At 38.5% G+C, this 16,906-nt stretch overlaps 1 protein-coding gene across 2 annotated transcripts in view; it reads left to right on the forward strand.

The window, feature by feature from the left end:
• The first annotated feature begins 2,071 nt into the window (after positions 1 to 2,071).
• Positions 2,072 to 16,906, forward strand: part of skap1 (src kinase associated phosphoprotein 1) — a 135,596-nt gene continuing 120,761 nt past the window's right edge. For both annotated transcript variants that reach the window (XM_023814317.2, XM_072712465.1), the window contains exons 1-3: positions 2,072 to 2,301; positions 5,275 to 5,380; positions 9,558 to 9,583. In XM_023814317.2, the coding sequence (XP_023670085.2) occupies positions 2,262 to 2,301; positions 5,275 to 5,380; positions 9,558 to 9,583 (172 nt within the window). In that variant the 5' untranslated portion in view covers positions 2,072 to 2,261. The remainder of the gene's footprint in view (positions 2,302 to 5,274; positions 5,381 to 9,557; positions 9,584 to 16,906) is intronic.

Raw genomic sequence — 16,906 nt, forward strand, 5'->3', positions numbered from 1 at the left:
TGTCTGTCCTTTTGATTTTGATTTGTTTTTTTTATTTCGAGTCCTGCCAACTCTTTTTATTCAATCCATCTTCACTTCCTCCCTCAAATAAAGCCGCTGTTCCTTTCTTCCATCCTCATGCTATTTAGTTCTGTTTACCATCCCACAATCTAAAAAGGGTTATGGTTCTATTACAAAGCATTAAAGCACGCAATATCGCATTATAGTGTACCGTATATGTATTGCATTATAACACATTTTGGAACACTTTATATGTTATGTATCATCTTTGACAACTAGACAGTAGTGTCAGCCACTGAATTGGGTATAATAAACAATCAGAATCCTTCGCAAATGATTAAATGTTGCCTATCAACAAATAATTTGACGGATTATTTAAACACAGCTGAACTAATACTCAATCTTCATTTTAACATGATCACCATACTTTAGTTATATCTAGTGTAAGGGAAACCACTTACAATACTGGTATTGGTACAAGTGGTCATGTTTCAATATTCACGAAATATAGGCAACAAGTGACTGGATATTATCCATAATCTGCTGCAAAAGTTAACCTTCACAAGACACCTGCAGAAAAGAATGCAAATGAAGAGGAAATACAAGAGAGGCAACGTCAACTATCCGTTTCAACATCCTCATCCATGTCAGCAAAATACTATTTGTTTAACCTGAGGAGTGATAATCTTGTTGACATATTGATATGTGGGAGAAGATAATCTATGACTAAACGTCTCTTATCAAAAGTAGAGTTATTAAGGTGTTCTGATTTGCTACCACCATTTCTGTTGACTTTAGTAATACTTCAGTGGATCTATATTTAAATACATGTAATATATTTACTTAGCATTTTACCAGAAAACTACAAACAAAAAAGCATTAAGGTCAGAAACTGAACATTGGGTTAATTCCTGCAATATTTTTCATTGCAACAAATCAAAACGTTGAATGCTGAATTTTAGGGGCAACAATAAGAAATGTTCTGCTGGCTGGTAATTTGCATAATGCATATTATTGGCCATCATCATGCAAGGCACCTCCTACACTCTATTCCAGAACACTTAGATTTTATATCGCTTTACAAAGATTTGAATGGGGATTTTCAAACAGCTGAGGTGTTGCTGACTGTCTGTGTGAGTCTGGGATATGAATCCTTCCCAGGGGCTCAACTAGACATCCATTCATACATAACTCCTCTCTTTAATGGTCCTAGATGGAACTCGCGCCATAAGCTGGAGAATGACCCTCCCCCATTAGCGGACCTTAGCGGCCATCAAGCCTCATCCGCACGCATTGTGTTGAGAAACTCAAATTGGTTTATGCACTGGGAGAGTGCCTGGGTTTGCAGTGTGGCCTGGGTTCGCTCCACAGGACCAACTGGATAATTTTAGTCGAAAAGGAAAGGTCACTCGACTGAGACGCAGAGGTAAGAGAGGTAAAGGTGCAAAAGCGAAGGCATCCCTCTCAGTATCCCAAAAGGCTCTTAGGCGTGTCATGACACTGCATTAAGAACGCCCTCTGAGGAGAAGAGCTGAATAACTACTTATACAACAGGTGTCTCCTGCCACATGTCTTATCTCAAAGGGCACTCACAAGGCTGACTGCTAATCTGATTCTTTTAGTAAATAGAGTTGGACTTTTTTGCATTTAAGAGGAACAGGAACACGTTCTTCAGACTATTGCGCAAACTATTGTTAAAAGTGATGATAATTTGAATATGTGAATAAAATAAAATAATAAAAAATTTGTAAGAGTTTTATCAGCATATTAGTACTAGAACATTATATTATTATTTGTGCATTATATTATTGAGTATTAAATCGTTTCGTTGGTTGTGAGAGTAGTACCGTTATCATAAGGTGTTCATATAAATTCTCTTGAATGCGTGGTAAACGCACGTTAAGTAGCACATTTTATTTTTCAACGAGCAGTTTATTAAGGGTGAAGGACATAATAAGCATTAGAAGCATTAAAAATATCACTTTACTTACTTGCTCACCTGATTCCGCGAAACGTCAGTTTGACTGTGAGATGCGGTGATGCTTTCGGTTTCGTTATTGCTGTGCAGGTACTCGTGCCCAGTGTCGTGAGACTGTGCTCGGAACGGTCTCTGTCTGACTTTTACGACGTAGCCTGTATTAGGTACAAAGCGGCATCCTTATAGACCCCGAGTACTGTAGCTAGGTAGCTAGCTAATAATCCTTCAATTAAATATAGTTGGACTAGTAACTCCGTTTTTAGCGACTGACAAAAAAGAAACGATGGAAACTTTTTATGAGGACGCCAGAAGGCTTTTGGACGGTAATTTAACGCATCGTGATTGTATATAACTAAACAAGCTAGCTGTATTAATATTCTGAGCTCTAGTCTTGTTACTCTGTGGCAATTAAACAGCATGTTTAGTAAATTGTGGAAATCAACTGTCAGAGGCTCAAAAAGGACTACTGTTAATTAAACAAACTGCATCCTTTCTGAAAATTGTGAAAGTTTTGTGTAGCTTGAACTTGTAGGCCTATGATTCTGTTCTGAAAGATACATATGATATGCTTTAAAGGCGTGATATCTATTAATTTGCTGATTTATTTATGTACTTTTATACCCATAAGGAACGAAGTACATTGGATAACATAAGAATTTTTTTGGATGGGGTGCATTTGTGGTCGGTTAGGTGTAGTCTGGGGCTTTACATAATACATTTCAATAATTTTGAATATTTTATTTCCTGGATCAACTGCAGTACTTTTGAAATGTAGAACACTATTGTTTAGGGTTGCTAAAACTGTGTATTTTGCATCATTGTCTGTTAAATAAAATAGAATTTATTGTGTAGAGGTTATACGGAGAATATTTTTTAATATTCTCCGTAAGTGAATCTGCTTTAATACAACACTTTCGTCTGTCTAGTGTGAAATGTCGCCAACATTTGCATTGTCTGGAGAAGCATGCTGTTCATCCGCAATAATTTACATGGTTGCAGATATTTTCTAATTTCAGAATGACAGTAAAGATGTTGTGAGTAATACTGCTGACTTTTTTCATTTGTAAAAAGAAGTTTACAGGATTAACCAGAGCATAAAGGTTAATTGAGACAAGTTCAAGTCAGAAGTATATCACAGGTTTCTGCCATTGTTTGTGTAGATTTCTGTAGGTTTCCTGCAGATACTCTAGTCCAGGGGAGTACAGTTGCCTGTTCCCTGTGATGGACTGGCATATCTTCCAGGCTCATGCCTTGCCTTGTGCCCTATGCTGCCTGGGATAGGCACCGAGCCGCCCGTGACACTACTGGAAAGATGTTTGGATGATGGATGGATTTAAAGATCGTTCCAGTGATTTTACTTAAACATCGTCCCCAGATAATAATACAACTGTCAGTTGACAATTTCAGTAACCAGGGGTAGTCCATCCATCCATTTTCCATACCCGCTAGTCCTATTCAGAGTCGCTGCAGTCTGGAGCCTCTCCTGGAAGCTACGGGTGCATGGCAGGGAATAACCCAGGATGGGCACCAACCCATCGCAGGGCACACTCACACCATCCACACCTGCAAATAACATGGCAACTCCAACTTACCTCAGCATGCTTTTGGACACCTTGACGACATGGGGAGAATATGCAAACTTCCCACAAGTAAAGCTGGGGGGGGGGGGGAGACTCAAATCTTTGCTCCAGAGGCAACGGTGCTAATCACTGTGCCCCTGTACCCCCCCTCCAGAGGTGGTGCAACTGTCAAATGCAATAAATGCACATCTATCGGAATGTTTAATTAGCTTAATCATGATCAGTTCCTTTTTAAATGATCAGTTTATAATGTTAACTAGGCATTTTAGATACTGGGATCAGTAAGAGAGCAAATGAATGCAATCAGTCAGACTGTAGCTTTAAATTTAAACCCACCGACTGACATTGTTTAGTCAAGAAAGCATGTCCCTGCTGTTGCAATTGAAATCAAGAAACTATTAATGAAATACAATAGACACATTGTTATATGTAACAGTAAGTAATGTTGCATGTAGTGATTTGTAAAGAAATGGTTTATAGATCATATGAAATGCCGCTTGTTAGCTCAAAATGGTGGTCGGTGGTGTATATTTTAGACTGGCCAGGCCACCATACTTATGAAGCCTTTGGGGAAGTCATATGGTTTCATGCTTGTTTTCTTAAGTGAAGTGAAAAATTGTCACTGTTGACACACAGTGCACAATAAAATGTGCCCTCTACATTTAACCCATATGTGACATAGCGGTGGGCGGCTGTTATTTATTATTTAACGGATATTTAAAGGAGCAGCACCCAGCTGAAGGTACCTCAGTGGTCCCTTGCTGGTTGGGGATTCAAACCAACCTTTCGATCACAAGCATGCTTCCCTAACTATTTGGCCTCCAGTGCCCAAGCTTTGTAGACCAGATGTGTTCCCAGTTCACACTGGAACCGTGACCCACATAGACTGGGTGGGCCCATCTGGATGTATTTTATAAAAAGGAGAATCTCAAAGCAGTCAAACTGCATCAGTGTTATTAGAGTGTTAAATGTTACCTGAGCTATCATGTTCCCCATAACATTAGACCTTAGTGTGTGATATTCAGATGTTCCTCTCTCTTCCAAAGCTGATGAATGTCATCAGGACACATATCTTAGATTTTGTACCTTCTGTTTATCACATATTACACTGGCATTCCATATAGATATCTTATTTTGGTGTCTGTCGGTCTTCTCAAACCTTCTTTATCCCTGATCAAGTATGTCTCCAGTAAAGAATGAGAACTTTTTTCAAGCTTCTCATGTGTTCCTTTAGTTTTTTCTTGATTTTTGTCAGTGATTCATAGAACTTGTTTCGAATGAAGACTAAGGGTTTCTCTATCAATTAATCAGATGTGGCACGTGTGTATTTTCATATATGCATCATGTGTTTGGGTTGCCTGGATCAGATTTTTTCCCCCTATGTCACAGTTTCCCGTTATTGATTTGACAGACACTGATTATCAGCAGCAGCCAATTCACATTTTATGTCATATAAACCATAGAGTGCTGACTTTAATAGTGATCGTTCTCAGGGTTAACATATCATTACAGTTAGTGCTGGAGATGGCGTTATTTTTCATCTTCCAAGCTGATATAGGGAGGGACTACATGTATTGACCAGAAATTGATTCAAAATCATGCTTGTATAGCATGGGCAAAAAGTTTAGAAATTTTGACCTTACTTGAGAATAACTATTGTGTATTTATAGTATGTTGACAGGGTTTTCCTAAGATGTGGTTTTTCACTTGTTTCAGACTGTGAGCTGTTTGTAACGGAGATCTTACAGGATGAGAACCTCAGCCAGAAAGCCAGTGAGGCACGAGAAATCCTGCTACGGAACTTCCGTGTGGTCCATTCCAGGTGACGGTCCTCAGATACTGATCTCAAGGGGGGTGAAGGCCCAAACTTCCTTGATGGAGTACAGCCGAGACGGTTGATTCACCCTCAATCCACACAACTCATGACGACTTGTCGTGAAGAAAGTCAGACTTTCTGCTGTACTTTTTATTTTTTTCCATACTTTGAAAAATTGAACCAACCCATATACATGTATTCATAGACATACAAATACACCCACACAAGTTCACAAACACGCAGTTCATTTTCTTTGTCTACAAGAAGTAATGCTTGGACCCAAAGTCAGAAAAACACAATTATATGAAAAATATTCTCATAACTGTTTATTCGGTGGGAGAACTTGTCATGCATTTTGTTAGAAATGAAATAGCATACTAGCATTCTCCGTTGATGTCCTGAGCTGATATCAAAGATCGGAATTGGTGCTGATCCCGGCATATTTTAATTGATGAATCAGTATCAGTGACCACACCCCGATCCTAGACCCAATCTATTTAATTTTCCACGTCCGCCTAATTTACTTAAGTTGCACAGATAGTAAGGTTCCATCACATGCTGCAGTAAACCTGATGCACATGGCTTGAAACCACAAACTATCGAGCTGTCGTCCTTGTGATGTTTGCAATGCCATGCTTTGGAGGGGTGGTTGTTTAATACAATGAATCTATTTGCAGTAACATCATAAGGAAGTATAGAGTGAAATTGTGAGGCTTACTCGGATGAAAAATGTATTCTTTTAATTAATTTATGAGGAGAATGCCTCTGTAAATTGGAATCAGTGCAAGTTATTGAGAGAGATTGCTCTGAAAACGTAGTCAAACAATCCACATAGGAATAGGGATGTAACTCTTCTGGGAGGAAAAGAATGTATGCTGTTTTTCATTGACAATATAAAAATCAGTCAACGCTATTATAAGTTCATTGCAAGTTTTATTATTAATTGAGGGAAAAATACATCCATGATGTTATTGCAAAAAAAAATCTTGAACAATTTGATAGAAACTCATTGTTTAACAGCTGAAGCTTATTTGTAGTGTTACACCCATAACAAAATACTAGGTTCCTGACAACATCGAAAGCCATGCTGGCTATGAAGAAAACATGTTAAGTAAATTTGAAAGCTTGTGCTGAAAACGAAATGTGTTGATCCCAAAATATAAAAATGCAAAGAATCATGTAGTGCACAATGAAAGACATTTGAAAGCGCTTTGTCTTTGCTTTGCGTAGATGATGAAGCTCATCTAAAGCTGCTTCACAGCTTTATAGGCCAAGTGCTTCAACTCTGTAAAAACCGCAGTCAGCATCTACCCAATCGCTAACATGTCTGTAGATCCGCGCATCCAGGTCCGCAATGTCTGAGCCAGGTGTGGGCCTGGAGTTTGTATTTTGTGTTTTCGTCATCTCACCAATGTTTAGTTTGTTAAACTGCCAGGGTTTCTGGGTTAATTTGATGCTCCGCTGTTTGATGTTGACACGCGGGTCAGCCTGACATGGCTGCTGTCGATGGCAGGTGGTAGAGATCGTGCCTGCTTTCTTACACAGGATCTTGAAAAACTTGTGCTTTGACTGCACTTGTTTTCCCCGTTGTTCAAGGGAGGATGTGGTTTTGTGGCCTGTAGTTTGTATTCTGTCACAAACTCTTTGTTTTATGTTTTATTGTTCACAAGTGTTCATTTCACATACATCGCATAGTAGAGTTTTATTAGTTTAAAAAAAGTGAGAACTTCAAATTAAGTTGCAATGACAGAATAAACCATTACATCTATTGGATTATGATGACAGAATTAAATATAACGTTGGATTCTAGAGAACTATGATTGCCAATCATATTTTAGTCTGCCTATCATAGTATATCATGAAATGTGTATTTTAGAGAAAATTCTACGGTGTATAGCAGCCGTTTGATATACCACATTTGGCCTAGTTAAACTAATTTAAATGTGATTCTTCTAGTGAGGACACAGAACCCACATTGCCTACTTTTTCCCACTGAGATTTGGTAATATACTTTTACTGCATAAATTACTGTACATTGAGATTTACTGCTGTTTTAACAGGTCACAGAGGGGAAGCAGGGTAGAGGAGAAGCTATTTGAACATTTGTAAAACATAATTTACTGTCTTACACTTGACATTGTTCAGGAGTCAAGATGTCCATCACTGCAGTATATTCTGTAACAATAAAAAACTAATATTTCCCATGTGGAAAGAAGTCTTTTAATTTACACTGATAGACTGGAGGTAATGGGGAAAAATGTGTTAGATTCACTTGATAGTATTTGACTTGTAAGGTAGTATTTGGTAGTAGTTAGAAGCACTTGGTACTATTTCGCTTGTAAAGTAGTATTTGGTAGTAGTTAGATGCACTTGGTAGTATTTAGCTTGTAAAGTAGCATTTGGTAGTAGTTAGATGCACTTTGTAGTATTTGGCTTGTAAGGTAGTATTTGGTAGTAGTTAAATGCACTTTGTAGCATTTGGCTTGTAAGGTAGCATTTTTTGAAGGGTGTTTTTCAACAGATGAAAAAGTGAACTTAAGAAGGCAGTTGGAGCTGCTTATCCTGGTCAGGGACACAGATGGGCCTGGAACCTTAGACAGCAAAGGGGGAAAGGCTGGGGTCCACCTTGGACAGGATGCCAGTCCATCACAGGGCACAGACATGCACTGCATCGGCTATTCACCTTACTGTATATTTTTGGACAGTGAGAGGAAATGTACATGACATGGGAAGAACATGCACACTCCAGATACACACATCAGATACACCTAGATGGCTTTTGCAAAGACGCTGAAGTAGTCGTGGTACTACTGAAAGTTTATAAGTCAGTTATAAGATTTTAGGCCTTTTCTTCTTGAACAGCAACATGTGTGAGTAACGTCAATAACGTTTATTTTTTTGTTTTTTTGTGTTATATGTATGGATGTATTCCCTTCAAGTGCGCCTGAGTACATGTATAGAATATAACTACAAGTGTTTAGTGTTGATGATTGCAAAATCTCATATACAAAGCATATGCATACAATTAATGGTGTCTTCTTGTTTATGCTCTGGGACATTTTTTTTTCTTCAAATATAATGACATTCCATGTATATTTACATATTGACCCCTGAACTTCTGGAAAAGTACATGTCAGTTAAATGTGTCGTGTTTGTCATGTTCTTAATGCACTGACACAATTACTGAGAACTCAGGCAAACAGCTGGCAAACACACGTACCTAAAAAGCAGACTGAGGCCTATAACTGAGGCCACAACCAAACAAGTGTGACAGAAAGGACATTATATCCAAAGGGAAGGGCTTAAGTTGGCTGGGACTAGCAGTGCGTAAGTGTCTAACAGAGATGGGTTTTCATTGGGGTATACTGAGAGGTGTCCTTCTCCATTTGCGTTTTGTATAGGCGTAGCAAAATGAGTGCAGCACATGCTGATTACACTTTGAAATGCAATATTACTAAAGTGTGGAAACCAGCATGCTGAGGAAGTAGCACAGTAGCATTACAATTAATCTCCAGAGACCATCACCCACTCTAGTTACAGAAAACGCTTTGTAAGATCTTTAAGTATGTAGCTGATGTGCTTCCATACCCTTTTTGCGAAACAAATTATTTTCAAATAATCTAAAAATAGTATACATAAAAAATAAGCTTTTTAAATTCATTTAGTTAATGGACCTTCAAGGCTCAATCATTAAACAGGCTGGAAAAATACAAACCAATGAAACACTTCAATAGCTTAAACCTTCATAAGAGCCCAAGACACACCTCATGGCCCTAAATTCTCCCAAGCTACTCAGTTAACCCAGTTTAACCCCTGGACCAACTTAAACTGGATCAACTAGGTTTCATTAGTTGAGGTATGTGTTAGTTATCAGTTGCCATGGGCATACGAGCAGCTTGATTCAGTCTTTTGTGGTTGTTCAACCTCTTGTCGGCTGTTTTCTAATTGCACATGTAAGGTGTATGTAAAGAAACATTAAGTAAGTTGCATGCATAATGTATTCCTCTTATACTCACAGTCACTCAGCCCTCTTATTGTGTTAACTATACTAACGGAATATTCTATGGCAGCTGTATGGCTGAATTTTTTTTTCCTGTTCACTCTTAATAAAATACCTCATCCAGTTGTATATAGTGTATATATAATTAATTATAATTTTCCTCTTCTTTTCTCTTTTCTGCAGAAATCCTCTGGATTTTCCCTCCAGATGTGAGTAACTCACTTTTAATAAAAATAATGTTGTGATTTTATTTGCACAGAAATTGAGTTGTCAGCTTCGGTGGTCTTGGTGTGGAACCTGAAATACTGTATGAACCACATCAATGTCTTGCATGATGCAGCTACCCTTCAAAATGTGATTAGAACAATACCATGAAGTTTTAAAGTCCTTAATGTCGCTTGCTTGAACTGTTGTGCAATTTGACATAAGTGACCTTGGCACAATGTGGAGATTTGTGTATGTTAAAGTGGTTATTACGATTTTTATACTATTTGTGATGATGGTACATACCATTCTGCTTGAGCAAAGATCTGCTGCTAAGGGTATTGCTTCTTTTATACCGCATACAATGCTGGCAGGAAATGGAGGAAAAGAAATGTCATTGTCTTTGAAAGTGAGGTCACTGTCGGCTGTGTGAGAAAAATGTATCATGTAACAGTGGTTCCTCTGTTCTGTATATGTAAATGCAGGCACGTCACTCTTCTCCCCAGAAGCTATTTCTTGACTTTTTCTCTTTGACACATTGTGTGACAATTAACTGAATTGTATTAATATCTGTTGCAACCTCTGAAGTATAATTTACCAGCGGGCTTTTGTCAAGTGGCTCAGCAGATCAGGTGCAGATGATTTTTGAATAAGCTCTGGGTAGCTGTAAAGTGCTTTGGTGATGTTCACAAAACCTAATTATAGCAGAAATCCACAAGGGCAGAGAATATCTATGGTTATATTGGAAAAACTTTCCTAAGGGCACCTTGTACCTCTATGTAGCACATTTTTTCGTTTAATTCAGTACGTTCTTCAGTTATTCATTTGTGCAAAATTTGTCTCATGTTATTTATTTTAATGTTACAATTGTTAGTTATTCTTGTTAGAATAAAGTGAATACTGCTGTTTTGCATGAGTTAGAGTCAGGGTGCACACGCTCATTCACACTTATAGTCGTATGCGTGTCATATGGTCGAAATATTAAATGCAGAAGGAATGGACAGGCATAAAGATCTGAGTGACTTTATAAAGGGCAAATCATTACGATCAGACAATTGGATCAGAATATCTGACAAACATCAAGGCTTGGGGGGGGCGCTCATAAACATTGTGAGTGACTGGTGAGGAGGGGAAAACCACAAACTGCTTCCAGCGTGATGGGGGCAGCCAAGGCCATGGATCTCACCGGTTGGTCCAACGCATCCCACAGATGCTCGATTTGTACCCGTCTGTCCACATGATGCAACTGAAAAACGGATTCATCAGACCTGGAGACCTTCTTCCATTGCTCCAAGGTCCAGTTCTGATGCTGGCATGCTCATTGTAGGTCAGCATGGACACTTTGACTGGCCTTCAGCTACCCAGCCCCATTCGCAGCAGGGCTCGATGCCTGTTTGTCGTGACACATCACTCCCTATAGCCCTTATGTTGGTTTGTACCAGACTCACCCTCATTCACACCCCGCATCATATATGTCTAATCTTGCATTATTGGGTGAGTCCATTGATGTCTTCTTTTAAGATGTTGTTGCACTGCAGTTGTGCGGTGATAGCGTGTTGTAATATTTAAGTTCTGCAGCAACTGGATGTTCATTCACTTTAAATATCAAGTGCTCCCATATAACTGAGGCTTTCGCTCTCTTTTTATTTGGACCCTCATCTGCTCCGTCTTTCTCCCGCCATATTGGAGTAATTGTGAAGCCGAATTTTAATCGATGCTTTTTAAAAAACTACTAAGCAAGTTTAATTGAACTGAAATGCGGCTACTTGGATCTAACCAGAAATAATGTAAGAGGAACCATTAGTTTGCTGCATATTGTTTATATTCTGTTATAGGATATTCCTTTTCACTCTTCAGAGACAAAAACTGAAAAATAGAAGCGTCTTGGATATAGGTCTCTCAGCATATATGCCCACAATAAACTAATACCACTGGAGCCAAGTCATTTTTCTTTACTCTAGTTTTAAAATAGACACAATTAATTTAAGGAAACCTTGACAATCATCAAAATGACTGATGGTTTTGTGTTTTTTTTGCTGTTGAATTTGATCCCTATGTAGATACTGTACCTGGGCTACAGCCATTGTCATCGCTGATGTTTAAGAGAATCATACTTTCGTTTGCCCTGTGACAGACAGGGACCCTCTGAGGATTGTCTCCTTGCTTGTGCTCTGTTCTTTCTTGAATGGACTCCATTATCACTGCAATCTTGTGCTGAATAAAAGGTATAGAATATAGATGGGTATTATTTGAGGTGTCTACATTCATCCATCCATCCATCCTTTCATCCATCCATCCATCCATCCATCCATCCATCCATACATACATACATGCATTTTCCATATCTGCTTGTCCTATGCAGGGTCATGGGTGTCTGGAGACTATCCCAGAAGCTATGGGCGCAATTCAGGGAATAACCCAGATCGGGACACCAGCCAGTCGCCGGAGGTGTCTACAATTGGCCATATATTACGAGTTATTTCTGCCTTTGCCTTTTTCCAAGTTATGTATAATCTGTCTCTTTTACATAAGGATAAACTAAATGATTCACAATTTTTCCAAATTTCCTGAAAACATCAAAAATGTAGTATTTTGTATCTTGCAATTTATTAATGTATCAGTGTCATTGTATCAATAATTTATCATATTCAGAGTCTATAGGTATGATAACTCAAGGTAAATGCTTCCTTTCACAATAGTACACCTGTCAGTGTAATTTAATCTTTTCAATAGAACAATTTCAGTGCTTTAACTCACTGCTGTTGTCTTACGGCTTGTATAAACTGCAGTAGCATCAGTGATCTCACCTTGCTAATAAAACTGTAATTAGAAAATAACCAGATAACTCAATGTAAAGCCAGTTTCAACCCCAGATCAGATTAGCACATAGCCTTACAATGCATTTAAAACCTGCCTCGAGACTCTGAGACTGCAAAGTCACGAATGGTGAAACCATTAATGAGGAGGAGGTATATGGACTTAGTTATTTATTACTTCCCATTACAGCGTAATTGCTAAATTATACTTGAAAAATGGGTTTAATCATTTTATTAATTTTGCCTTGTTTTGGATGAAGGTACCAACCATGAATCCAGAAGGTAAAAACATTTTGTTTTACCAGAGATATACAAATGAATTTTATACTTCTATTATTGTTTTCTTTTATTGGTGCTCTTCTTTGCAGTACTAAGCGTAGTACTAATTACCCAAGAAATTCACTAAGCAATAAATTTTGTTTATAAACAATTCCTTGTTTATTTATTATTTAAGTAATAACCAGATATTTGACGTTTTATGTGATTTGCAGGAAGTGATAAATGCAAAGCCAGGTAAAAAGTCAGGTAAAAAAAGTGAATCTAACATGATAGTTCATCCTTCTGACTTCTGACCCCTTGTCCAGGTTGGGATCTCTGAGTCTCAGAGCAGGTTCCAGGCAGCAAAGGGCACAAGGCCGGGGAACACTCCTTCATGGGATGCCAGTCTATCACAGGGCACACACAGAGACACACACACGCACACGCACACATAGAGACAAACACAGCCACCACATACAGACACACACAGTCAGCTGTTTAGGGATGCTGGTTTATCTAACTCAGTGTTTCTTAAACCCGGTCCTTGGGGACCCCCAGACAGTCCACATTTTTGCTCCTTCCCAGCTCCATAGGAAGTAAAATGGAGCAAAATGTGACCTGTCAGGCAGGGAGCTGGGAGAGAGCGAAAATATGAACTGTCTGCAGGTCCCCAGGGACCGGGACTAACTTCATGAAAACCCACGCAAAACAGGGAAAATCATGCAGATTCCATCAGCACAGTGCAGGATTCAAACCCAGAACCCGGGAGGTGTGAGGCTACAATGCAACCCACTCTATTACCATGTCATCCATTGCGTTTACATGGGGTGAGGAGAAAAATTCAGTTTATCTATCCATGAAACATTGGTTGTCACTTTATACCTAACCACATATTTTTGGGCTGTGGGAGGAAACCAGAGTAGCCAGTGAAAACTGATGTGAACGCAGGGAGAATGTGGACCTGCACAGCCTGAGAACTGAGGCAGCAGTCAAACCCACCACCACAGAGATGTGAAGCAGCAATGCTACCATCAAGTATCCACATTCACAGTGAATAAACATATTTAGATGTGTACATGAACAATTACATTATTTTACTTTTCCCTAAGGGATCTACCAGTGGGTTTGCTGCTTCCTACCGATGAGATAGACAGAGGTAGTGATAGCTTGCAGTCTGCTCCATGGTGGTCGAGAGTGCCCCCGGTGGAGAAGATTAAATTGAAACAAAAATTTGTGTTAAAAGCTAATTTCTTCATCTCAGTTTCTTTAGCAGAAATAGCTGAAAGGACATTCTGTAATTCCTTTGCTTATTTCATTCTACTTTGGTGGAATAAAGCAAAGTTGTCTGTAAAACAGCGGGTCTCTAAGCTGAATTTTCTGTTTCTGTGGCAACATATTACAACTCTCCTCCGCGTGCATTTCAGCATTTTCAAGAAAAAGCAGGACTTGGTCAAAAAAAGTACATAAAATGTGATCAGTAAGTGCCAGCAGTTTATTCTCTGATGCTTGGCTGAGAGACGGGATAATTCATCATCATCATGGAGTGTGCTTTTGCTATGCATTACCGAAAGACTTACCTAGTGTGACGCTCACATGTGTGATGAAGAAATGAGGTTCGCCAGCTCATAGCGGAGTATGAATAAAAGGCAGTAGCACAAAGCAGCTCTTTTTTTTTTTTTTTTACAAGATCAACAAATCCAGATAAAGTTGTCCTCAAATATTACATTTCTGGTTGACACACTTCCCCTTCCATAAGGTTTCTGCAACATGTGACATGATCGTTCAGAGATGCTGTATCACATGACATAGCTGTACTTTTTTGTTTTTTTTTTTTAAGTGGAGAAATTGAGATGGAGTGTGATTTTTATCTCACGGGGAATAATCTCCCACACACACAGCACGTGAAGCCTCAGGCTTCCAAGAGCACTGCAGCGCCTCCCAATGGAACAGAGGAACTCAAAGCTCACCCCTCCCCCACTGTTTACTGCTCACTACAGCCATCGGGTCTATAGCACCAATGACTCATTGCAATAAATAGGTTTAATGACCACAATAACGAAGTTTGAATAGCTGCATCTAAGTTAGCAAGACGTTAGGAACAATATAAAAATAAAAAAAATATTAATTAAAAATATAAATTGTGAGTGTGTGTGTGTGTGTATGCAGTGGTCTCCTTGAGAAATGTCTGATATAGCATGTATGCTTTGTCAACTCAGGTATTCATGTTTTAACCCTCAATTTTAATGTTAATGTCTTCTAACAGAGGCAGTGCAATGTGGAATAAGCCATTTTAAACTGGAATAAACAAAAATAATAAAGCTGGGAGATTTCAATCATCCCATACTGAGTACATAGGCAGAAGGAGTCCACCTTTCAGAGGCTGCAGCCATTTATCACAAACCGAGGATAAACCAGAAAAAGCCAATAAACGAGGCCTTGATGTAAGGACACAGTATAGCTGTGGACGTGCTGCTGTCATGTTGCTGGCAGCTGAGCACTTCCATGGCTCTTTTGTCCCATTACAGGTCAAACTGTAATAGAATCTCTGCCCAGTTTGGCCCCACGAGGAGTGGGGAGTTCTGTTGCAGGATGTTTGCGTCAGTGTTCTTGTAATTGACATATTTTTACCCCAAAGCTTAGCTGTACCCATTCTTTCTATGGGCTGGTGATCGTTTTTTAAATGCCAATATTATTTTGAACTAATTGTATATGGAGAACCAGTAATGAGTGGTTCTGACATAACATGCGTGAGTTCCTAATTTGCTCTGAAATATATATAAATTTCAGATTAGGGCTTTAGTTTAGGATTTATATTCGTTTCATTCAGTGTAAGGAGAATTCTTCTTAACATTTTATGATTGCTGTAGTTCTGCCATATAAACTATCTTCTGCTGATAATGATTGGAAGCAGTGCATAGAAACACCACAAATGATTCTTCTCTCTGAAGACTATGTTAATTAATCTTAACTAGCTATAAATCTGTTACTTCTTATAGTGAATGGGAAACAAGAAGCCCTCAGATCTTCTCTGGGACCATTCTGATTTGCAAACAGAGCAGTTTGCCCATGACTGATGATATAATATTAATTCAGAATCATTCAGTCCAGTCATAATGGGCAAATTTTCATCCTTGAACACTTTACAATATCACCTTAACAATGAGTTGATTCCAGGAATAGGTATTTTCTTACTGGGGAAAAATTTAATTCAGCAAATCGGTAGCAAAGTGATAATTATAATAAATTAGACAAACCACATTAGCTTTTAAACTTCTTAAATATTTTATGTGATATTTTTGCTCATAATTCATAATCAATAGGAAAACAAAACTGCATGTGTTCCTGAAGAAAGGCTTTTCAGCTCCTCCGTGTTTTGACATGTCCCCAGGTCCTGTTTCTGGATGGCAGACAAAAGTTTGTTTATCCAGTGAAGTATAATTAATTTCTAGCCTTATCAGTTTAAAGATAAACAGTGAATAATGGGGAAAAAGCTGATTGTATCACACCGCCTTTGTTGGTGTTGCTGATTAAAAAAGCAGAGTCTTTGTATGGTCCTGTTTGTGTAGCGGTATACATAGTAGCAGCAAAACAAAGACAGTTCATCCAGTAGTACACATAACTAGACACACACACACATGTTGGCGTACCTATCCACATGGGGACCTTCCATTCATTTCTATAGGAAAAACCTTAATCCCAATCACGACACCCTTAACCCCTACCCAGCCCTAACCTTAAACATCAGTAACCAAACAAAATACAAGACTTTTGGCATTTTTACTTTTTTGATTGCATTCACAGATTATTAGTATAATTATAAAATTGAGGTTATCCAAATGGGGACCTGAAAAATGTCCCCAAAAGTAAGGAAGTTTCCAGTTTTACCACACTTTGGGGACAATTTGGTCCCCAAATGTGATGTATCCAGCCCTAACCTTAACCATAAGTAATCAAACAAAATACAAAACTTTTGGCATTTTTAAGTTTTTGATTTCAGTCACATATTTCTATAAAATTGAATTGTGGAAACCGAAAATATGGTCCACTTAATGGTCCTAACAATGTAATATATACAGAACCTATACACACACACACACACACACACACACATACTGTATGTATGTATGCGTGTATGTATTATACAGAGTTATTTGGCTGTGAAAAGGCTGTCATCATAAGCGGATTTGGGCCACTTGTGGGTCACTGATATCTATACAAGTATCAAACTTTTTTCAATACAACGGCATTGTGTAC

Source organism: Paramormyrops kingsleyae, chromosome 5 (assembly GCF_048594095.1).
Source record: "Paramormyrops kingsleyae isolate MSU_618 chromosome 5, PKINGS_0.4, whole genome shotgun sequence".
NCBI classification, from domain to species: domain Eukaryota; kingdom Metazoa; phylum Chordata; class Actinopteri; order Osteoglossiformes; family Mormyridae; genus Paramormyrops; species Paramormyrops kingsleyae.